The sequence below is a fragment of the Budorcas taxicolor genome, chromosome 2 (assembly GCF_023091745.1).
Source record: "Budorcas taxicolor isolate Tak-1 chromosome 2, Takin1.1, whole genome shotgun sequence".
In the NCBI taxonomy this organism is placed as follows: domain Eukaryota; kingdom Metazoa; phylum Chordata; class Mammalia; order Artiodactyla; family Bovidae; genus Budorcas; species Budorcas taxicolor.
In genome coordinates, this window is record NC_068911.1 from 172,918,567 (window position 1) to 172,943,809 (window position 25,243).

At 46.5% G+C, this 25,243-nt stretch overlaps 1 protein-coding gene across 1 annotated transcript in view; it reads left to right on the plus strand.

Annotated features, from left to right (window-relative positions):
- STPG1 (sperm tail PG-rich repeat containing 1) overlaps positions 1-25,243 on the plus strand; it is a 51,618-nt gene that overhangs the window by 7,727 nt on the left and 18,648 nt on the right. Inside the window, exons 2-5 of the mRNA XM_052636182.1 lie at positions 722-840; positions 11,681-11,782; positions 16,646-16,816; positions 22,873-22,981. Of these exons, the coding sequence (XP_052492142.1) occupies positions 722-840; positions 11,681-11,782; positions 16,646-16,816; positions 22,873-22,981 (501 nt within the window). The remainder of the gene's footprint in view (positions 1-721; positions 841-11,680; positions 11,783-16,645; positions 16,817-22,872; positions 22,982-25,243) is intronic.

Below are 25,243 nucleotides of genomic sequence, written 5' to 3' on the forward strand. Positions count from 1 at the left end.
GAGCTTTCTCGCGTGCCTGTGCTGATCGACACTCAGGAAACTGCTCGAGGGGAGCCCAGTGCAGGCCTCCAGAACCCTTCCTCTGTGCAGCTGTCTTTTCTCTGCACCATCCGTGGGGGGTGGGAGGGAGAAAAAGGGGGAGTTTATCTATCACTGACACCTCACAATCCAGACAGATAATAACTTGTTTTCTATAAATGGTCCTCTTCTGCTTTTTCACCCAAAGCAGACACTTAAACTTACATTTGTCTTGCATTGTGTGCTGAAGAGTGGCCAGGAGCCCCATTCTGAGATTTATCAGCCTCTTTGTATTTTTATGGTGCGTTGCTCACCTGCGACTGGGCTGAGGAAGAGTGAGGGCTCTCTGTTCCCCAGCCTGGCTTCTCTTCAAGGCTGCCCCAGATGGTTTTGTGTCCCCTTCCTCCTTGGCAAGAATGCCTTTCCTGTCAGATCCTTCCCCTTCTCTGGGACAAAATGCTTTGGATGTGAGAAGAACACTAGTGTAAGAGCTTGGGCATTCTGGCGGGGGGGGGGGGGGGGGCACCAAAAAATTACCAAGAGGGTTTTTAAAAAAATCCAGTTTCACGTTTATCTCTTGTCCAAAGGCAGGCTTCTCTTTTATTCCACTTAGAATAAAATGTTAACATGAAGCTCTGTGTTTTGTGCACGTGTCTTTCATTCTTTGTTTTGAGCTCATTTTTATTCTGTTTTTATCGTTTAGGTTTTACTGCTGCGTATCCAACACAATCCTCCATTCCTTATAAATATCAGCCTTTGATAATCCCAGAATCAGAAAAGAAGGGATTTAATAGTCAAGCCAAGAGATTTTACCACAAACAGGTAACGAAATGAACGGCCTTGTCTTTCTTTTAGTCTGGATTTTAGTGAGTCTGTCCCCATGACCAGTAGAGGGCAGTGTCACCCAAGGAGCCGCAGCGCCCTCTACGCCGCTGTGCTCCGTCCGGATTGTTAAGAATCAGCTGAAAGGATACGAAGTCCAGCGGGAAACAACGTGATTTTACTTCATATACCAGAGGTTTTTGTATTTTTCATTTTCATAATAATTTTTAAAAATACATTTCTTCTTAAAATTTTTTTGGTTTCTTGGGCCATACTGAAACCAAAAAAAATTTGAACAGAAAATGTATTTTTTTACTTATTATGAAAATGAAAAATACAGAAATCTCTGGTATATGAAGTAAAAAGTAAAAAATCCTTTCCTCCCTCTCTCCTCAGCCTTATTCAAAACTTGACAGGGACTAACAAGACTTTCTTCAAATAATAAACGAGCTGTGTAACTCAGGCGGCAAAAAATCTGCCTGCAATTCAGGAACCCTGAGTTTGATCCCAGGGCCGGGAAGATCCCCTGGAGCAGGGAACAGCTACCCACTCCAGTATTCTTGTCCAAAGAGCCCCATGGACAGACCATGGGGTCGCAAAGAGTTGGACACAACTGAGCAACTCACACACACACACACACACACAATAAATGTACAATTACCTTTGTGGTGATACATCCACTCTTTTTCTTAAGCTTCAGCAGTGTGTTATATAATGTTTCTGCATTTCCCCCAGTCTCACCTTCTTCCCCAGATATCTGTGCCTCTTTTCCTCTCTGATCTGGAAGATTCTGTTTGGCTCCTGGGGAAGCTGTTCCCCTGGTAACTTGAAATTTCACCCGCTGAAGGCTCAGGTCTGACGTTCTCTCCTCTCACCAGCAGGGGGCGGAAGCAACTCACAGACGCCAGAGCCTTTAAAAATCGTTCCTTTATTCTCCTAACTAGGACCTTCAGAATAGCATTCTTTTGGAGGAGTCGTCATGTCAGTTACCTTTCGCTGCATTCTAAAAATGTTTTTCATTCTACCCCCGCGGCCACGGTGGCGAGAGGGAACAGGGAGGTCTGGGTCCTGAACTCGGATGAGTCCTTCGCAAGCCACATGCCCTTTGGCCTGTTTCCTCCTTCTTAAGCAAGAGCGCTCGGTAGAGAAAGTTTAAGTTCCTTCTACTTCTGCTATTTTAGGATTCCAAGAGAGCAAATAATATAGCGTGTGTATACACACACACACACACACACACACACACACACACACACACATATTTTTAATTACTTGTAGGTTTTCTCCAAAGGTGATAAATAAGCTATTTGTTTACTCAAGAGATTTCTCCCTTCTCTCTTATGTTTTAACGGTCCCTTTGTCTCTCTCCCTTTGGGTCTGATCCATTTACTAAGCATATACTGTCCATCTCTCTGATATCTGCAGCCCGACCTCCAAGAGGGAGGGGACATAGGTATACCCATGGCTGATTCATGTTGACGTTTGGCAGAAAACAACACAATTCTGTAAAGCAATTATCCTTCAATTAAAAAAAAAAAAAAAGCAGCCACCATTTACTGATCCCTTCTTTTATGAAATCAGTTTTAGACTGTATTTCTAATCCTGAGAACAGTGCTAAAAGGAAGGGTTTATACTTTTAACAGAAGAGAAAACCGGGGCTTAGGGAAGTTAAATGATCCACCCAAGGTCTCACAATGCAGGATTTGGCACATAAGAGCCCTCACATGGATATCTGCTGAATCAATGTTGAAAGAATTAGACCTCAAACCCAGGCTCAACTCACTCCAAAACCTCACACTCTGTCTACACATTGCACCACACCTCCCTCTGTGGCCTGCAAAGTCATCAAGTCCATCTATGACAGCGAGCCAGCGCGGTTTTGAAAAGGCCTCCCCCGGACAGACCAAGCTCAAAACAGGGGAAGGTGTCAAGTGTGAAGCCCCATTCCAGATGATCACGGTCTGAAGACTCAAATCCAGAGACGTGAATGGTCTGGTTTTTAAAGTCTGCATTTTCAACTACTATTGAAAAAGTAGAAATTTCTACTTTCTACTTGGTAGAAATTGTTCTCCTGAAGGAATCAAGGTGCCAGCCAGCCAAAGCTATAGGCAGCATCTGATATAGAGAGAAATAGCTCAGAAATTTGATTCAGACTTTTTAAACGTGGTCATGTTGGTTCGACAACGTGAAAACGTTCATCTAAGCATTTGAAAGCATTTTGTAAATAAGTATGGAACTTTATGGAAAGGGCATGGGATCCATAAACCAGGTCCCCGGAATTCTGTTATTAGCTGCATGGCTTTAGACTACTCCCTTGACTTTTTGTGGGCTTCAGTTTCCTCATCTGAAATATACCATTCAGGTTATTATAATATTTTAGGTTCTTTAAGCTGTAAAAACAGGAAAAAAAAAAATACCCTAATCCACACTCACAATTCTCATTCTTCCTGAAGAAACTTGAGCATTGAGAAGCTAAGAATCCTGTTTAACATCACCCAATAATTTAGTGAGGCAATACAAATTAAAAGCAGATTTTAAAACTCCAGTGTCTCACCACCCTTCTTATAACATTAACTGTACACACCCTGGGTCTGATCTCATAACTTGGTTGTGTCCTCACATCAGGCCTGTGACCCATTTAGCACAACTTTAACGTGGAGAATGAGTACCCTCTGAAATGTGCACTTACCTTAACCAGACTTCTGCAGAGACACCTCAGGGCGCCACAGCCCAGCTCGCATTCCCCATAAGAATCTGACTGCTGGGTACAAGGAATCCTTCCTGAGCTCGGTGTCTGGACTGGCAATTTCGGCTGCTAGGAGTGAAGTCTGCTTCCCCAAACATTTTACAATTATTTACAGACTCTGCATGCATGAAGAGACATGCCTAATCTAAGACCGAGCCTAGCCCAGAAACCCAAAGGACGCTTTCCTCCCCTGCCTCCCCAATTCTGTCCCACTGTCACCGTGGACTGTGGTCACTATTTCCCAAGCTGGCTAACACTAAGGATACCCACTGAAAGTCTTTGCATCTCCATTTCCTCATCGCGAAAATAAGGATGCTATATTAATCATAGGTGGGCCCTTGCCAGGGATTCCTATTCCATAATCCTAAACTTGATTGATCCCTTCCAGGCACAGATGAATGGGTACTGGTATTATACAGACACCCCTTTTCGGGCAGGGTCTGTGTGTCCTACCAGTAGCCATGATTTAAAAATATATGTTAATTTCAGACAGAGCCTGACGGCAAATCCACCCTCCTTGTGCTAGCAGAACAGTGTTTAGTTGTGATGAAATTGTGAAAAGTTAGCACTGTTCCCTTATTGCCTTGATGAGGCACCAGACCCGGGATATTTCACAGATTTTTCAGTGAAAGTCAGAGATTTTTCAGTGAAAGGAAGTTCAGTTTGCAGAGACCACCTTGTTCAGGGGGATAAGCCCTCCTACACATGCCCTCTGTTGCATGCTTGAAGCTGCAGTGAGCTCTGCCTGACCTTCCTGCTCTGGAAGCCTCTCCTCCACATCAGTCACCAGCACCCCTTCCTCAGGGGTCTGCAGGGCACACGGGTGGGAAGTGCAAACCCGTGGCCGCACAGACAGCACACCAGGCTCCCCTTGAAGATATGGCATTTCTGACCTCATTTAATCACCATAATCACCATGAGCTAAGTCCTACCGTTACCCCCACTTTTCAGATAATGAACCCCGAGATGTAAAGAGGGTAAAGTAACTTGCATAGCCAAGGTCAGGCGGAGTGAGGACCACCCAGGCGGCAGGTCCTAGCTCCCAGACTGTTTCCCAGCATCTTTGCAGGGGCAGGGTGGGGGGGATGGGAGGGGGAGCAGGAGGCATGGAGAACGCACCCCCTCCCCTGAACGCCCCCCACCACCTTCAGCTTGGTGGGGCAGTAATGGACGTGCACATCTGATCAGTGTCCTTTCCAGACCCCAGAGCCCCTCAAAAGTCAGTCGAATGAGTGACCCCATCTCAAGTCCAGGCCTTTGTCATCGAGTCAGGGTCACTCACGCCATCCACCTTACACTGTTTTGCCACGTCGCCTCTGTTCTGTTCCTAGAACATACATACAGGCTGCCAGTCGGTCGTGCCTGTATCCTGGCTCCTTAGCCCAGCCCTGGCCCTCAGCAGGCTTGAGCGTGTGCCTGCTGAATTGACTTTTTGCCCACATTCCACTCGGGATTTCCAGGGACTGCTAATAAGCTGCCACCAGATTCAATACGGAGGCATGCATGCTCAGTTGCTCAGTCATGTCCGACTCTTTGCCACCCCACGGACTGTAGCCCACCAGGCCCCTCTGTCCATGAACTCTCCAGGCAAGAATACTGATGTGGGTTGCCATTTCCTGCTCCAGGGGATTTTCCTGACCCAGGGATCAAAACTGTGTGTCTTGTGTCTCCTGCGTTGGCAGGCAGGCTCTTTTAGCGCTGTGCTACCTGGGAAGCCCTAACAAAGAGGAGGGCTCTGCAAGAGAGGGCCATGCTCAGAGATGAGGCCCATGTAATCTGACGCTTTGAAAATGCAGGGTTGGCTTCTCTTGTCTGTGTTTCCAACCCAGCCAGGCCAGTGATGGGCAAAGAACTTTGATGGCAGACATTAGTGTATGGAGTTGGGAGGTGGTGGGGAGAAAGGGGAAGAAAGCAGAAAAGAAGAAGGGTGTCTTACAAGGGGCACATCTCAGAACTGTAGACAGTTTGAACCAGAAGGGCTTCAGTGACCCCTGAATCTCTGGGCACAGCAGAGGGGCCCCATCTGTGACAGCATCCCATGCTGACGCCCTTTGGCGGAGCAGGTAAAAAGGAGTTGCTGCTGCTTTTCTTTTTTTTAATGATTTTTTCACATTAATTTTTATTGGCGTATAGTTGCTTTCCAACATTGTGTTTCTGCTGTACAGCAAAGTGAATCAGCTATGTGTATACATATATCCCCCTTTTTGTGGATTTCCTTCCCATTGAGGTCGCCCTGTGCACTGAGCAGAGGTCCCTGTGCTGTGCAGTGGGTTCTCGTTAGTTATCTATTCTGTACATAGTATCAATAGTGTATAAACGTCAATCCCAGTCTCCCAATTCATCCCTCCCCTCCGCTTTCCCCCTTGGAATCCATACTTTTGTTCTCTATGCCTGTGTCTCTATTTCTGCTTTGTAGATAAGATGGTCTATACCAGTCTTTTCAGACTCCACATATGTATGATAACCCATAATACGTGTTTTTCTGTTGCTGCCTGACTTCAGTTTGTATGACAGTCTCCAGGTCCATGCATGTCTCTGCAAATGACCCAATTTGTCCCTTTACGTGACTGAGTAGTATTCCAGTGTATATAGGCAGCCCACGCCTTCTTTGTCCCTTCCTCTGTCAGTGACACTTGGGTGGCTTCCGTGTCCTGGCTGTTGTAAGGAGTGCTGCAGTGAACATTGGGCTGCACGTATCTTCTCAAATTATGGCTTTCTCTGGGTGGGGAGTTGCTGCTTGAAGCTGCTGCCAACTCAGGCCTCCCTTCCCCGGGCTCCTCGTGGAGGCCCAGAGTGCAAACCCTCGATCTTGACACCCGCACTTGCCTCTTCGCAGGTTCACAGATGAGGAGACGGAGGCCCCGGTGAGGGGACGTGCCCTGGGGGCGGACGCTGGCTCTCCTGTCTGCTGGCCCGTGCTCGCCTTGCCACTGTGGCCACATGAGCCTGTAAAAAGGCTTTCTAGCCTTCGATGAAGTCAATAGGCAGACGGATGCTTTCCCCAGACCCTGAGACCAGAGGCATTTGTAAAAGGAGCTTGCTCCCTCAGGAACCCCACATTTCCGTGCAGTTTTGCCAGTGGGCTAAGCACAGGCCAGGGCTCTGTCTCCACCCCCAGTGTGTCATCCCCTGTTGTATACCTCCAGCCCTTCAGCAGAAGCCTAATTTCTGCTCATCTAGTGCATGCCTGAGAACACGAGCTAGCCACCGCTAAGCTGACCAAAACAGGGTAGACATCCCTGAAGGCTCTAAAGGCAGCTCTAGTGGGAGCTTCGGCCAGTGATCCAGCAGAGACCACATTTTCCAATCTGGAAATGGGTTTGCAAACCTGAAAGTCTTGGTTGGACAGAGCCTATGAAATCAAGACTAAAGAACCCAGGCTGTGTGCAAATGTAACTGGCTCCAGGATGTGGGTCACTAGCCTCTCCCATACCCCTCCATACCCTCTAGGGTGAGGAGGTCAATGCCCAGCTCCCTCTCTTCCCCTCCTCCTCACCACTTCTTTAAATCTGTCCCAGGGTTGAATGAACGTTGATCTGTGTCTGGCCCTTGGCAAGTGCGAAGGCTGCCCATGGGACTTGTGTGTGTGCACGCTCAGTCATGTCTGACTCTTATCAACCCCATGGACTGTAGACCACTAGGCTCCTCTGTCCCTGGAATTCTCCAGGCAAGAATATTGGAGTGCTTTGCCATTTCCTGCTCCAGGGAATCTTCCTGACCCAGGGATCGAACCCCCTTCTGTCTCCTGCGTTGGCAGGTGGATTCTTTACCACTTTGACACCTGGGAAGCCCCTCCTTCAAAAGGGTGCTTAAAGTGCATTTCCACCCAATGTTGCCTGTGTGTCTTGGGTTGGGGGTGGGAGGACATTGGCCTGCCATTTCTCACTCCATCCTTTCTCTGAAGGTCTTTTAACCCCAGAGGGAAGGTGCTAGTTTCACTGAGGCTATTGTGGACTAGTAATGATGAAGCTGATGGGATGTCCATCGACTCACTCAATCCTCACGCTGTGATGAAGACCCAGGGTACAACAGGCGTAGCCCTTGCCCAGATCTTCCCTTGTAACAAACACTCAAAAAGCAGTCAGTAGAGCTCAAATGAACAGTTCTCTTCCCTTCTCCCTCCATATATCCATTTTATTGGATTGGTTTATTGGATTTTCACCTTCTTGGTTTTCATCTTGGCCAAGAAGCCAAGGGCTGGCTGAGTTTGGGAGATGCTGAGAGGTCAGAACTCATCCACATCCTGTAATGTTAGTCACATGAACTGTTATCCCAGAGGTGAAAGATTGGACTGGCATTTCCTTCCCGGGAGCCGTGTGCCACCTCTAACATTTGTTGGAGAACACTTGAATTCTTTGCAGCCGGACCTTTCCCTCTGGGCAGCTTGGAAACCTACTTGGTGTAGAGTGCAGGTGATGGTGTCTTGGCAAACCACCTCTCCCCTCCACAAAGAAAAGTCCTGATGTATAGCATTTGCCAATGTCTGTGGTGTAAACACCCCCACCCTGGTCAGTTTCAGGCTACCGCTAGCAATGTTTCTGAATATTTAAGTTGCCCTCATGAGCCACCACCAGCCAACCTGCTGCCTGGAGGCCCTTTCTAGGATATTCACTAAGTGCAAGAGCACGCTCTCCCTCCAGGGTAAGAGATGACAGTTCTCGTCCTATTTGTCCGAGATGCAAACCAGTTTGCAATGTGGTGCAATTAAAATATGATTAAGGTCCAGGAGGGTTGTCAGATTTAGCAAGTAAAATACAGGATTCCTAACTAATTTAGAATTTCAGATAAATAACAAACTGTTTTGTATAGTTCAGTTCAGTTCAGTTCAGTCGCTGAGTCGTGTCCGACTCTTTGTGACCCCATGAATCGCAGCACGCCAGGCCTCCCTGTCCATCACCAACTCCCAGAATTTACTCAAACTCATGTCCATTGAGTCATTGATGCCATCCAGCCATCTCATCCTCTGTCGTCCCCTTCTCCTCCTGCCCCCAATCCCTCCCAGCATCAGAGTCTTTTCCAATGGGTCAACTCTTCACATGAGGTGGCCAAAGTACTGGAGCTTCAGCTTCAGCATCATTCCTTCCAAAGAAATCCCAGGGCTGATCTCCTTCAGAATGGACTGGTTGGATCTCCTTGCAGTCCAAGGGACTCTCAAGAGTCTTCTGCAACACCACAGTTCAAAAGCATCAATTCTTTAGCGCTCAGCCTTCTTCACAGTCCAACTCTCACATCCATACATGACCACAGGAAAAACCATAGCCTTGACTAGACGGACCTTAGTCGGCAAAGTAATCTCTCTGCTTTTGAATATGCTATCTAGGTTGATCATAACTTTTCTTCCAAGGAGTAAGTGTCTTTTAATTTCATGGCTGCAGTCACCATCTGCTGTGATTTTGGAGCCCAAAAAATAAAGTCTGACACTCTTTCCACTGTTTCCCCATCTATTTGCCATGAAGTGATGGGGCCGGATGCCATGATCTTAGTTTTCTGAATGTTGAGCTTTAAGTCAACTTTTTCACTCTCCTCTTTCACTTTCATCAAGAGGCTTTTTAGTCCTCTTCACTTTCTGCCATAAGGGTGGTGTCATCTGCATATCTGAGGTTATTGAGATTTCTCCCAGCAATCTTGATTCCAGCTTGTGTTTCAAGTGTATCCCAAATATTGATTGGGCCCTAGTCATACTAAAACAGTGTTTTGTTGTTTATCTGAAATTCACATTTGACCAGGCAGGGTGGGATGGAGCAGCCCTGTAGGCTTGTGCTTTGGCTGGCAACCCTAGCCCCTCAGACTCACAGAGGTGGGCAGAAAATTCTTGTGGGCTGATGCTGGTATCGGGAGTGTGGCAGGAGACTGGGATCTGGAGATGTACAAGACTCTTTCTTCTTTGAACCTAGAAAAATCACATTCCCTGCTTGAGCTTTCCCTCCCTGGAGGGACTCCGGAAGCTACAAGGTACCCAAAGGCATTTAGTGCAGCATCTTCAATTTACGTGTGAGGAAACTGAAGTCTGGAGAGTTCAAGATCACTTAGATAGCAGCAGCACCGATGCTAGAATTCCTGATTCCAAACTCAGTGGGACTGTTTTTCCTTCTATCGTGCACATTTTATCCTACACTCATCTGAGAGTTAGTTGGTCTTAATGGTCAAGAGCAGACTCTCCTGGATTCAGATTCGGGCTCTGACCATTACTAGCTTCATGACCTTGAACCTCATCCCTTTGGGTTCTGTCTTCTCATCTTTAACGTGGGGATTAAATGTGTGAGTGAGTCTAGAACAGTGCCCGGCATGCAGTGACCATCAATAAACACGTCCATCCTGCAAACAGCCCCCTAGAAAAAGCCTCTTTCTTGTTCCTCTTCTTGTAGCCCCTCACATCGCACCCACAGGCCAGGGTTCTGGTTGGGCCACATCTCCCCGCAGCCTGCCTCATCTCCCCCCACCCCACCCCCTCCCTCCAGTAGTCAGCCCCCACTCTGTTCACTAGGAATCGTCATCACCTGCAAGGTAGGAGTCAGCCGCCCTGCCCCCACCTTGACAGAGCAAGACTCAAAGGCTTCACTGCATTTAAAATAGCGCAGGAGAACCTGCTCTGTGTATGTGGTTTCTGGTTTTCGTTGCTGTTCTTTTTGAACACTCTGCGTCTTTGTTGCGGCGTCCGGGCTTCTCTCACTGAGGTGTACAGGCTTCTGCAGCGCAGCGCTGGCTCAGTAGTTGTGGTGGGAGGACCTAGTTGCTCCAAGGCACATGGAATCTTAGTTCCCCAACCAGGCATTGAACCCACATCCCCTGCACTGGAATGTGGATTCTTAACCACTGGACCACCAGCGAAGTCCCAGAAGAATCTTAACAGCCCCGATGACCACATCCTTATATTAACCCATCATCACACACGGCTGGATCCAGACTGGAGAGTCTGGGGAGGGCCCCATGGAGACTTGAGCTCTCTTTCTGCTCTGCGAAAGGCAGTAGGGATGGCTGGGGCCAAGAGGAGCTGGGGTGGCAGACCTTGGAGGTAGCGAGGAGAGTCAGACTGCTCAGGTTTAAATTTATGCTTCCCCATCTATTAGCTGTGGCCCCAACATCTCTGGGCCTCACTTTCGTTATAATGGACCCGATAGTATTTCTACTGCAAAAAGCTATACACCATCACATAACACTGAATTCAGGTGCTGCCACTGATGCAGTGGGACCCTGGGGCAAGTTCATCTCCATGGGCCTCAGTGTCTCCATCTATAAAATGGGGGCATCCCTTTCTCATTGGAGGATTAAATGGGACAACCTTTGAAAAGCTCTTGGCACCGAGGAGGCACCCAGTAAACCCTCAAGACAGAGGAGCATCCTTGTCATTTCATGTCTCTTTCTTCGCCAGCTTCTGTCAACATTTACCTCCCCCTGGTAACCAGCACGGGAAATGAGATGCAAACCCAATTAACTGCAGCAGCAGAAATGAGCTTAGAAATCAAGCTTTTGTTTGTTTCTGTCTAACACACCCACATCACTGAGCACTTGAGCCCCATGAGCCCACCTCTTTTTGTCTGAGAGTTAGAGATGGTCTTGTTTGGAATGAAGGTGGTTTTTGTTTCGCTTTGCTTTATAAACAGAAACACTCCCTGGTTTCTCCTTTGAAAGGCTGGGGAGGAAGCTGAGTCAGGTGGGGTGTGGTGAACGTGAAATCGGTCACCCTTCTCTCGCCCCGGATTTGGCAGACCCAAGTTAGCCCACGCTGACCTGCACAGCCGCCGATGCACTCAGGATCCGTTTTTCTGCTCATGCCTCTATTGGCCCGAAGAAACCATAGCATCCTCCTAGAATGCAGTACAGAATAGTGGAAAGAACAAGGGCTGTGGTTGGTTGGGGTGGGGGCAGGCAGGGGGCTGGTCCCAGACCTGAGCTAGAGTCCCGGCCCCAGCACTTGTGAACTGCGATGGTGACGGGGTAGGTCAGGAATTGGTGGAGCTGGGCTGTCATCCGGGAGGTAGCATCTCCGCCCGTCTGGGAGGATTCCAATGAAGCTTAGGGTTAATGGGTGTAAAACTTGCAGGAAAGCACCGTGGAATGGAAAGTCTTGCGATGACACCATGCTCCCTTCCCTTTCAGGATGATATTCCAGGCCCAGGGTTCTACAACGTCATTCACCAGTCCCCGGTGATCGACAGCGTGTCATTGTCCAAGAAAGGGACATGCACTTTCCCTTCTATGGTGAGAGCCCCTTCTCTGAATAAGGGCACTAACTGCTCAGTACTTTGCTTCCTTCCTTAATCACATATTGGACATCCGGGCCCTTTTCTCCACAGACCTGTGGTTCTAATTAGGAGAGTAATGGTCTGCCCAGGTTTCATGCAGGTAAACTGGAGCCTAGATCTCTAAGTAATTTTTTCCCCCACTGCTACCCACTCCCTGAGTGGGAAGAGAAGCTAGAAGCATATTCAGAACCTGATCATCCAAAATCAATTTTGTCAGCATGGAGTGGACTCCTAAACCAAGACAAAATTCTTATGATACATCTTGCCCTAACAGGACTTTTTACACCTCTTAGTCTAACTGGGTTATTCAAGTTATTGAGAAATCTGATGGGACCTAAAAGAAAGCAGACAGCGGGCCGGGAATTTAGGAACATTCCTCTCCTCTCCATTTCTCTTCTTTGTAAGATGTGGGTCTTTATCTTTGTGGATGGCTCCAAACCTCAAGTAGCTAAATGAAGTGCCAGTGTCTCTGACCTAACCTGGGCAAGGATAGTCTTTATTTGAACATCTATCTGTTGATAAGATAAAATAGATACAACAAGGGGAGTCAAAGTAGGGTAAGACTCTCTGAGGTAGGAAAGTGAAAAAGAAAGCAAATCCAAACTCCAGCATCAATAAGATGCCTGTGCCATCTGTCCCTTTAAGAGTTATAATAATCTCTTGCAAAAATGTATTATGATACCTGACACTGGAATAGATTTAAAACACTCACACACATACACAAAGAGACCATTTAAGTCACACTGAATGCAGCCACTCATTGGAATTCGAGCTTGACCGAGCTGAATGCTCAAGGAGCAAACTGATTTGGGAGTTAACTCCTCACCAGCTAAGATGTTCGGGCTGCACAAGCCCCGAGCCAGTTCACAAATCAGCCACACATCTACCTCCAGCCCTGTGAGTAAAGAGACTACAAAGCAATGGGCCAATGACATGCCCTCTCACAGTGGCCTGGCACTAGAGTCAAGACTTAAGACCTGATCCTGACTCAGCTCTGGGTTCAACCTCGATGTGACCTCAAGCACGTCACCCTCTGTGTCCCAGTTGCCTCACAGAGCGAAGACTCCCCAGAGGCCCTGGGCAAATTGACGTTGCAATGATTGAAATAGTCTTTGAAACTGCAGAGCCTTATAAACATGTTCAATGTTATGATTGTTGCCACCTGAGTCACAAACAATACTTCCTGCAACACCTAGGTTTTCTCTCTGAGAGCTTTGCCAAATAGTGGCACTGCCCACTCCTCCCTGGTGCCAAAGCAGGTGCTGAATCAGAGCACACCATCAATTCCCTGCTAGGCTGTACGTGCAGTAACTTTCCAAATGACCAGGCTGGGCCGTCTGGAGGAGAAGGGGCCCAAGGGCAGATCTGTGTGTGACAGGATCTAATCAGGTCTTTACCAAATTCAGACCAAACCCCAAAGACGCTGAGCTGTTGAGGCTTCTTCTTCCTGCTGTGACGGATATAGGGGTTGATATTTATGTTTCTAAACACATGAGTCCCTGTATCCTTGGGCAGGGGCCCTAAGTGGAGCTCTATCAGCAGCTTCCCATGTTTCGCCTAGTTCCTTCCAGAACTGGTCGCCAATTTCATTCCTCCACCCCTTCTTTTGTGCCTTTCACATTTAGCGGCTCTTGTTTCCAGATCCCGGACCCTACAGGGATTGAGAGCAGTCCCCATCAGAAAGGGCTTCCCTGTGGCTCAGCGGTAAAGAATCCACCTGCAGTTCAAGTGATGCAGGTTTGATCCCTGGATCGGGAGGATCTCCTGAAGGAGGAAATGGCAACCCACTCCAGTGTTCTTGCCTGAGAAATCCCATGGACAGGGGAGTCTGGCGGGCTACAGTCCATGCGGTCACGAAAGGGTCAGACACGACTTAGTGACTAAAAACAGCCACCACCACATCAGAGAAAGGTCCGCCTTACTGATGCTGGTGTGGCTGTCAGAAGCGTGACTCCCGGTGGCGCTGACCAAAAAATGCTGTGGGTCAGTACATTTTAGAAACTTCTGGATGACTATTGGAGCAACTGCACCCAGCCTTTTGAGAACACCTATCCTCCCTCTAAATTCAAATAATCTGAAGAGCTTCATGACTATACTCCACAGCTTTGTTCCAGAATTATTCACAGGACTGGGTAGGAAGTCAAATGACACAGGTGTGTGTGTGTGGGGGGCTGGGTATTTCCATGGCTTTTCTGTGTATGTGTGGGGTCTTCAGTGTCTCTGGAAAGGCTGTTATGTGCTGGAGAGAGGTTCATGAATGCCAGCATGTGGCTAGGTTGGAGACCGGAGGCCTGGCAATTAAAAGAAAGCCAAGGCGTAGGCTGATGAGTGAGTGTCATTTCAGCTGGACTCAGACTAATTCTCTTGTGATGACTGATGAAACTTTGCCTCAGATGGGAATTTTTTGGAGCAATTTTTCCTAAAGAGAATGTTAGTAGGTATTCTAAGCCAAAAAGATCCTATGATGGAAGAAATTTGGGAATCGCTGTTTCAACACAGGCAGATTTCTTTATTGCAGACCTTCTCAGTGCATGTTCTACACCGATGTGTGTTATGAATCTTCAGAATGGTGTGAGGCTTCTCAAGTTTATTTGACCCTGGAACTATCTCCCTGCTGCTGCTGCTGCCACCAACACAACCTTATCTCATAGAACTGGAAGGCTAAGGAGCACACTTTGGAAAATAGTGCTTTGTTAGTTTTTTTTTCAGGGGTCCTACAACATATAATATTTTAAAAGTTAGATAAATCTTACATTTAATAATTTCACAATTAAAATGGATTTTTAAATTTCCCTAGTAGTAAACCACCTACCAAAAAACAAAACAAAACAAAACATTTATCTTCAATTGTGAAGGTGAGAAATATTTTTGAAAAGATAATTTACCACAAGAATCTGTTTTGTCCCCACCAAAAAAAATGTACCTGAACTTTAAACAAAACTCACATTTTATTTAAGTTGAAATAAACTATACAAAATTGATTTTCTTCACCAAAAACAGCAGCAATATTTTCTGTATTATTCCTAGATAAACTGCAAAACGCTTATTTTTGTAGGTTTGCTAGATGTTGCTTGTAAATCAAGATGAGGCAATAGATACAGTCATGGGAAAAGACAAAAGAAAACAGACAAAGCAGTTGTCAATATCCATGGGCTCTGATCCTCTCTCGACCATGAAACTGAAGTGTTCAATATATAAGCTGCCAAAAAGCTTATGAAGATGTAGGCTCAATAAAGGAATGTGAGCAGCAACAACCAAATGGGGAACAACAGTGGCAAGCTCTTCCATTCAAACTTTGACTACAATGGATTGCTTTAACTTCAGGGAAATAGCGCTTTAGCAAAACATGCTTTGCCCAGTCTTTTGGGCGACTCAGGAGAGACACACTACACACAGCAGCACTGAGGATGGTCTGACCTTGCACCCTTCTTCTCTGGAAGTTAGCAGGAGAGCAGAGGTGTGTCTGTACCGATGAGCACAGGCGGTTTCAGATAGTGATTCTTCCTGAACTAAAACTTCCCATTGGCATGTATCAGCTGCTCATCTTGTAGCCAAGAACATGTGGCTGTGACTCCTCTCAGCCCACTCTTCCTCGGAATGGGTGTCTGATCCATATCGTCTCGTGGAGGTTCCACCACTTCGCTAGCTGAGGAAGTTTGGGGTCCTCGTCTGTAAAGCGGGGATAATCATAATTTCCTTGATCCAGGCTTGTCATACGGATTCGATGGAACATCCCTCGCAAAGTACTCAGTTAACTATTACCCCAAATGCACAGCTAAAGTGAGTCCAAGGCTGGGGTGACCTTACTCCTGGAAACATCGATGGATACTTGCAAGTAGGAGGAGGCAGAACTGGGACTCGAGCCCAGGCCGGACGCTGGACAGAGCGGCCCCGCTTCTGGTGGCAGGTGGTGGCCCATGACCCAGATGGCGAGAAGCACGGCCGGCATGCACAGAGAGGAGTCAGCTGGGCTGCTCAGGCCTTCCCAGCCTCCTCTGCTTTCTGTGCTTGTGTGGTTATTGACCCCTGTCAAGTGGAGGACACCAAGGGCAATTTTCTCAAGCTTTTAACCATAAAATAATGAAAAAACAAGTTGTTGTTTTTTTTTAATCAGACTTCAATACTTACCATACTATCCCAGGGTAAGGTGATGTTATCACCTAGTTTTTATGGCTTTTGTCCCTTTTCATTTGGCAAACATTGATTCTGTTTGTTTTTTTAACTGAAAATAGTTAATCATGGCTTTCTGGAAGGAGTAGGATTGGTTTCTGTTGAAACAGCAGGAAAAAAAATTGTGAGGTTTTATGAAATCAGTGGGTTGGTGCGGGATGGGAGGCATAGGTAGGAGGCAAGCCCTGGGACCTTTAAGGCACGAGAAGCAAACTTCTTATTTAGGAAATTCAGATTATTTAACCTTAGAAACAAGAAGTGAGAGTTTCACTCAAAGGAAAAACCAAGGTTGGAAGAAGAAAGCAGAAAGCTTCCCATCATATAAATCACCCACCAGCTGATGAGTCAAGTGTAAGTGGCCTGAAACGGGATTGGGTGGAAATGCTTTTATGGCAAAATTACTTTTGCCAAGTCCCAAACATAAGATGAATAATTCGAGTTAGTTTACAGAAGTTAACACATGCCTGAACTTGCATTTTCCAAGACCAAATCCTCAAAGCCCGAGGTCATTTTATCTGTGTTACCTGCCAGGGTTTCACCTTTTATGAAATGTTTTTAGACCTGGTGCTGAGCACCATCTTTCTGATACCTGTCCTTGGAAGCCATAAGATACATGATGATGTGGATTCCTTTGACTTTCTCCTCGCAGTGTGCCCGACTGGACACCATCGTTTCTAAATACCCAGCAGCTAATGCATACACTATCCCATCTCATCTTGTTTCAAAGAAAGACTTCAGCAATTCCTGTTCCAGCATGTTCCAGTTGCCAAGCTGTGAGAAAGTGCTCAAATTTGAAACCCCTGCACCAAACCAGTACAATGTAAGAACACTTCTTATGCTTCTTAGATATATATTGAGTGAATGGTTTACTAAAAATAAAAGGAGGGATGTGGGGAGCTTTGGAAAATAGCCTTTAACCTAATTGGTAAATTAGCTAGCATTTGTTGACTATGCAGTGGCTACACGAAGCCATGCAAGGCTCTCATAGGGAATTTTCTGAACCCAGGGAAAGCTGTGGGCAACACAGAGGTCAGTATGGAGCTGTGGAAAACCTAGGCCCTGGAAAACTCTTACTGTAGTCGCTCCTATCACAGACATGAAATTAAAAGATGCTTGCTCCTTGGAAGGTAAGCTAATATGATAAACCTAGACAGTGTGTTAAAAAGCAGAGACTTCACTTTATCACCAAAGGTCCATAGAGTCAAAGCTGTGGTTTTTCCAGTAGTTGTATACAGATGTGAGAGTTGGACCATAAGTAAGGCTGAGTGCCAAAGGATTGATGCTTTCCAATTGTGGTGTTGGAAAAGACTCTTGAGAGTCCCTTGGGCAGCAAGGAGGTTGAACCAGTCAATTCTAAAGGAAATCAACTCTGAATATTCTTTGGAAGGACTGTTGCTGAAGCTGAAGCTCTAATACTTTGGCCACCTGATGCAAAGAGCCGACTTATTAGAAAAGACTGATGGTGGGAAAGATTGAAGACAAAAGGAGAAGGGGACCTCAGAATATGAGACGATTAGATAGCATCACTGACTCAGTGGACATGAATCTGAGCAAACTCCAAGAGATAGTGAAGGACAGGGAAGCCTGGCATGCTGCAGTCCATGGGGTTGGACACAACTTAGCAACTAAACAACAACCTATCACATAACTTTCTGGGACGGTTTTCTCATCTGTAACAGTGATTGTATTATTCACTTACTTTATAGATTGTTACAGGGAAAATAAACTTCTATCTTTCCATATCAGAAAACTGGTTTCTTTAACAGTAGTTCTTCTCCAGGGCTTCCCTGATAGCTCAGTTGGTAAAGAATCCGCCTGCAATGCAGGAGACCCCAGTTACATTCCTAGGTTGGGAAGATCTGCTGGAGAAGGGATAGGCTACCCACTCCAGTATTCTTGGGCTTCCCTTGTGGCTCAGCTGGTAAAGAATCCGCGTGCAGTGCAGGAGACCTGGGTTAGATCCCTGGGTTGGGAAGATCCCCTGGAGAAGGGAGAGGCTGCCCACTCCAGTGTTCTGGCCTGGAGGATTCCCTGGACTGTGTAGTCCATGGGGTCGCAAAGAGTCGGGCATGACCGAGCTACTTTCCCTTTCAGTGCGTCTCTAGTTCCCATCGCTTTGTAGTCGCTTAAGCAGAACAGTGTGGTTAATGGGTGAGAGGTGGGCTTGGGTTCAAATCTTGACTCTGCCATTTTCTACGTGTGTGTGGCTTTGGGCAAGTCCATTAACCTTTCAGGACTCAGTTTATTGATCTGTAAAGTGGGCTATGCCCTCCCATGTGGCACTAGTGGTAAAGAACCCACTTGCCAGTGCAGGAGATGTAGGAAACATGGGTTCGATCCCTGGATCAGGAAGATCCCCTGGAGGAGGGCACGGCAACCCTCTCCAGTATTCTTACCTGGAGAATCCCTTGGTCAGTGGAGCCTGGTGGGCTACAGCCCATAGGGTTGAAAAGAGTCAGACACAATTGAAGTAACTTAGTTGGAACACACGCAAAGTGGGGTTTCACGTCCACTCCCTGATGCTAATGCAAACATTAAACCAGGTAGCCTAGGCCTACTGCTTATTTAGCACAGCCCCTGGTGCATGAGGATTCCACAATACACAGAAATCAGTAGAACTGTCTTTGGGGAAGTCAAGATCCCTCTCAGGTTTCAGTTGTAAAATGGAATTAATGATATTTGCCCAACAGGGTTATTATAAGAAGTAGATGAGAGCACAATATGAAAGCACTCTGAAATACCTAAGACATGAATTGCACATAAGGCAGTTACATTATTAAGCTATAATTTCCAAATATTTTGGTCTTAGAATGCTTCAGTTTAAATCTCCTTTTTCTTTTATGATACTTATAGATAATGGTTATTTTTCCAACTGCAAAGATCCTGCCCACCTTCTTCAGTGGATCCAACCAATTATAATGTGCTCAAAGCAATATAAGTGCCTGTTAGGCCAGCACTGTCCAAAAGAAATACAACAGGAGCCACAGAAGTAATTTGTTTCCCTAGTTGTTTGGGTTCCTCAGTCTCTGAGTCGTGTCTGACTTTTTGCAACCCTGTGGGGTGCAGCACGCCAGGCTCCTCTGTCCTCCATTATTTCCCAGAGTTTGCTTAAATTCATGTCCGTTGAGTCAGTGATGCTATCTAAACCTCTTGTCCTCTGCCGCCGTCATTCTCCCTTTGCCTACAATCTTTCCCAGCATCTGGGTTTTTTCCAATGAGTCGGCTCTTCACATCAAGTGACCAAAGTTCGGAGCTTCAGTTTCAGCAGCAGTCCTTCCAATGAACATTCAGGGTTGATTTCCTTTAAGATTCGTTGGTTTGATCTCCTTGCAGTCTAAGGGACACCCAAGAATCTTCTCCAGCACCACAATTGGAAAGCATCAATTCTTTAGCGCTCAGCCTTGTTTATGGTCCAATTCTCATATCCATACATGACCACTGGAAAAACCATAACTTTGGCTATATGGACCTTTGTTGGCAGAGTGATGTCTCTGCTGTTTTCCTAGTAGCTACATTTAAAAGTAAAAAAGGAACAGGTAAAATTAGTTTTAATAATATATTCTATTTAACCCAGTGTGTTCAAGATATTTCAATATCTAATCAATATAAAAATTACTAATTAAATGTTTTACATTCTTTTCCTAATATTAAATCTTTAAAATTCAGCATGTATTTTATACCTGCAGCCCGTCTGCATGTGGACCAGCCATGTGTCCAGCGTTCAATAGCTATATGTGGCCGGTAGCTTCTGTTTGGGATAGTATAGCTCCAGACACTCCTCTCCTAGGGTAATCAGAGCCTGAAAATAATAATGATGATGAGATGATGAAGCACTTCTCATGGCCTGTGTTCTGTTCTAAGAGTTGTGTATTCGTTGATTTCATACTCACAGGGACCTGGAAGTGGATTCTCTTATTTTCAATTTACAGAAGAGGAAGTTGAGGTTCAGAGAGGTGAAGGGACTTGCCCAAAGTCACTCAGCTTGAAGAGACCATTTGCACACCAGTGAGAACAGCTAGGTGCTGAGGTTTAAAACCGGGGAGTGATCAGAGTCTCCATGTTCCAGCCCTGCTGGGCTTCCTTTCATAAGTCGTGTGACTTCTCTGGGCCGGTGATATAATTTAGAATCCAGTGGGGAACTCAAGATGAGAAATCGTAGACCTGCAAGGAAAATAACTGCAAACTGCGGCCAGCTTTGAGGAAGACAAACAGCTCCCACCTGAGAAAGAGAATATGTATGCGTTATGAAGGTAGGCATATATTCTAGACTGAGTGGTCAGAGAAGGTGAGCGCCCCCTCTCTGCGACCTACTGAGGGGAGCTGCAGGGTGCTCTAGTTAGCACTTCATGCCTTCATGTCCCCAGTCCACTGTTCCTTGAAGGCTCAGCTCCAGTCCTGGTATGCAGTAAGCATGCAATAAACGCTTCCATTTTAAAGGCATAACTTCCTTTGTTAATCAAGGAATGACCATTCCCCAAGTCAGAACTCTGTCCTCCTGCCAACAGATCAATTTTAGTGTGCAGATTTTTTGTTCATTATTGTTTTAATGTGGCTCTGAAAGTAAGACACACTCACCATAAGATACATCCAAGCATCACAGAAACCCACAAACCAGAAAGTAGAAGTCCCTTATCATTCTACTCCTCAAACAGCCATCAAAAACCAGGGGCAACACGTGTGTGCCTGTGGCTGATTCATGCTGGTGTATGGCAAAAACCATCACAATATTGTAAAGTAATTATCCTCCAATTTAAATAAATAAATACATTACAAAACCAAACCAAACCAGGGGCAGTTTTGTTCATGCTCTCATCCTCTCCCCGCCCCCTCAGTTTTGGGATTATACTGTCCATCGTATGCATGCATTTCTTCTTAATAATATCCGAGTTTTTTTTCCCTCTTATGGCAATACAATAAATCTGTTTCATTCTTTTTTAATCTGCCAGTGGAGCTGACTCTTTTCTTAGTCTAATGGTGAAATACACATGACATACAGTCCGTGTAGGTATACAAAAATGTCCCCCTTTTCTGTTGCTCTTCTGTCTGGGCGAAGAATAAAGCTGAAGCAGTGTTTTGTCTACAGGAGGCTTTCTTCAGACCTGGAGAACAATGGTTGACTCAACGGGCGAGCAGCAGAAATGCAGTAATCCTGTTAGCCACACTGTGCTTTGAGGCTGTCAAGGCCTCTCTCTGGCTTTGCTTAAGTGTAGTCCCCCAGATTCTCTGCTCGAAGCCTTTCCCTCGGGCCCTGTGATTACTTCCTCTCCGGCATCCGGCTCCTCTCCCCGTGTCCAGTAATTAGCCTGGCCTATCTGATCTTTTTGTTTGCCCTCTCTGCAGGCAGTCTGGCCATTTGGTACCCTGGGAAAAACTGAATTCCTCTACCTTTGTCAACACAAAATCAAAATGCCATCTGCATTTCTTCAGAAACATTTTTTTCTTTTTTTTTTTTTGGGACAAAGAAGTATCACAGAAAATCAAGCCATCTTGGCCCCAGCAAACAGTTTCACTCATTCAGTAAATAGTCCCAGCCATGGCAGGTACAACTTTATTGCATCTTTTATCTAACGAGTACAGGAGACTGACTGCCAATTGGCATTTAATGTATTTATGATTCATCATAAGAATGATCTCAGGGTTCTTTTTTTTTTTCCAGAATTATTTTTAGAGTTCTGAACACTCTCAACTGTATACTCCCTGAGTCGACCAAAATTCTTATCTGCTGGTCAGTCCAGAAAAGTCAAGACAACACAGTGCTTTGTAAATCTCATCACAATCTTAAGTTACACGATTTCTTTGTAAATCCTATATCCTGCACTTATAGAAGGATTATTTGAGCAGTGAGGAATGAGGGTGGGGATATGTAGGACTCAGTGTTCAAAAAGAATGAGAATCATAGAGGAAAAAGTAATGAAAATAATTTGCCTAGGTACCTTTACAAACTTTTTTAAAAATTTATTTATTATTTATTTATTTATTAAACTTTATTTTTCTATTTGTGTGTTTAGTTTACCCAACTGGGCTCAAACTAAACATATTGCAGTTTTTTCCAATATACTATTTTGTGATCATCTTCCCATGTCAATAACTTTATAGCTACATGAACGTTTCAAAGTGCAAAGTGTTGCTTTGGGTGAATTTACTGTGTCTATCTTAACCAAATCCATATCGCTAAACGTATTCTAAGTTTTCCTACATGTTTACCTTCTAGGTTTATGATTCTTTTGTCAACTTACAAATGTCCCAGTGGATTTTAAATGCAATTGCATTGAGTTTACAGATAAATTGGGTGGAAATCTTTATAGCTTTGGGTAATCTGGAAACGCAATCTATCTTTCAATTTATCACGTTTTCTTTTATGTCTTTCAGTAAAAATTTTAGTGATTTTCTTCATATTCTAGTTATATGTAACATTACACATTTTTTAAAAGCCCACCTTCCGGCAGGTGATTTATATTGACTGGGCATCCCCCATCCCCACCCCGATGGCTCTTTGCCTCAAGTCGAGCAAGAATAATCTGATCCATCTTGAGAAAAAAACTGAAATCCAGAGAAATTAAACAGCTTGAGCAGGGTGCCCCTCCCTGAGTGAGGGAGGTGGTCAGCGAAGCCGAGTCTGCAGGCTGGCCCAGGGCACTGTCCTCGGTGTTGCGTTTGGTCCCCAAGGCCCTGGCTGCTGATGAAAAGTCGTCACCCCCTGCAGCTGGGGCGAAGGTGAAGGCACAGTGTGACCCTTTCCACTCACATCTGCTCATTTCCTGAGAACGGGTTTAAAAAAAATTTTTTTTAACTCCAAAGTGCCAGTCGTCCTGACATGACAAGAGGGACAAAGAAAAGAAAGGCATTGAGTGCGCTGCGCTTGTTTTCTTCCCCCAGGCCTCCGACTCTTGCTGCAAGCAGGCAAACAACGTCTGTGCCCGAGCTGGGTTCGTGTCCAGAACCCAGAGAGGATTTTTCACTGTTTCTAAAACAGGACCTGCCCCAGGTAAGCAGCTGCTTTGTACTGGCCTTGACCTGAGGCTTCCTGTTTCAGGTCTGATCAGCAGGGCACCCGCTCCTTCACAGGGAGTCTCTTTCCTTGGTGACTCAGACAGTAAAGAAACTGCCTGCAATGGAGGAGACTTGGGTTCGATCCCTGGGTTGGGAAGATCCCCTGGAGAATGGACTAGCTACCTGCTCCAATATTCTGGCCTGGAGAATTCCCAGGACAGAAGAGCCTGGAGTGCTACCATCCATGGGGTCGCAAAAAGTTGGACGAGACGGAAAGACTAACACTTTCACATCAGGCTTTGCGGGATGTGGGGGTGCAGGCAGGTGTTATAGGAAGAGGAGGGGACCAGCTCCCTACTCAGTGGAAGAACAGCCGGCTGCCGGGGTCTGCCTCCCTTTGAGACCCGGCGCACCTGCTTCGGGCAGCAGCTGGAGAGGTGTCTTCTCGAGCCTGAAGGGTGCCTGTGCGCACACCCCAGGTGCCATCGCAGACCCTGAGGGGAAGGCAGAGTGACCCCTGAGCACTGGGCTGCGATATTCCTTTCCTCCCAAGCCGACCAGAAGCATCATCATTTAACATCAAATCACTGGGAAATTGCTCTGTTCACAGAGCGCCTACGCTGTGCTTTTTGCACGCGGTCCTTACGCATCTGTCCTCCAAGAGCCGTACTCTTAGTCCTGTGTTTCAGATGAGGCAAAGGAGGCCCAGAGAGGCGAAGCAACTGGCTCAGTGCCACACAGCTAAGAAATGGCAGGCCTCAACCCAGAGGAGCCTCTCACCCCCATCCTCCCGAGGCGATTTCTGACCCTGGGATTCAGGAACGCACGGAGCTTGCTGGCAAACGTTTTCCCTGCTGGGTGGAGACAGGCATTGCCCCCGTCCTGTGCCCCGTACCAGCCTTAGTGAAAAGTTTCCAGAGAGATCTGGTGACATAACAGTCCTCACTCCAGGAACACTGGTTAGATTAGACCTTCCCAAATGGGTCCCAGAGACCCCCGAGGGAGCTCTGGGCCCCAGAGCCCAGAGGAGGAGCCGGGAAGGAGTGTCTCTGCAGTGACGCTTCTCGGAGCAGGGTGTGGATAAAATTGCAGCACATGTCAGATTTCAGCAAATCCAGATTAAAGTTGAGAAGATCAGTCTGAGGCTGAATAACAAAACCAGCCCTAATTAGGAGGTTCAGCCCCAGCTAAAGCTCCCTGCCTTGCATCACCACAGGCAAAACCCCACCTTGTTTGTTTAGACAGAACAAACCTCTGGGTTTGGGCCAGAGGTCCCACCAGTGAGCCTAGGAATGTGGGCAGCCCCTCCCTCTGGGAGGGTCCTCAGGGGCCCCTTGAAACACAGCAGGCAGGGGAGAGGTGGGCAGTAGCATCTTTTAAGTTCCTACTGTCTGCCACAAGCTTTCAAAGCCCCAGGGATCATTGCACCTGTGTACTCAAAGAATGTGGGTTATTATTATCATCATATTGGTCTTTCCAGGTGGCACTAGTGGTAAAAGAACCTGCCTGCCAATGCGGGATACGTAAGAGATGTGGGTTCGATCCCTGGGTTGGGAAGATCCCCTGGAGAAGGGAATGGCAACCTACTCCAGTATTCTTGCCTGGAGAATCCGGTGGACAGAGGAGCCTGGCAGGCTACAGTCTATAGGGTCACAAAGAGTCGGACATTACTGAAGTGACTTAGCACGCATTATTATTATCGCAGCCCTGCTTAACATGCAAAAATGATATACAGAAAGCATGTGACCAGCACAGGGTTCCACACCTGGGTTTGAATCCAGGCCCCTTATCCAGCTCTGAGGCCTGGTTCCTTAAAGACTTCCCCAGTGTCCCCCAGTTTGCTAGAGGCCAGAGCCTGGGGAATTGGCTCCACGGACAGAAGCAACCCGCTTAGACCTCTTGGGAAAACGCTGTGGTTTCGGCTTCTGCCGGTGTGGAAAGAAACCAGATGTGGAACTGTGACTGGAATTCCTGCTGTGTTGGAGCTCCTCTGAGCGCCTGGCCCGCCTGCGGCTGAGGGCCCTGTCTGGTCTGCCTTCAGTTCTGAGTAGAATGCCCACCTTTACACATTGGCTGACGGGATTTTCTAAAGTCTGGAAGCTCCAAGCACAAGGCCAGGCACTTCCCCACTGTCCTCCTCTCTTGTTGATGCTGTGTTCAGTTGCTAAGTCATGTCTGACTCTTTGCAACCCCACGGACTACAGCACAACAGCCTCCCTGTCCTACACTATCTTCCGGAGTTTGCTCAAATTCATGT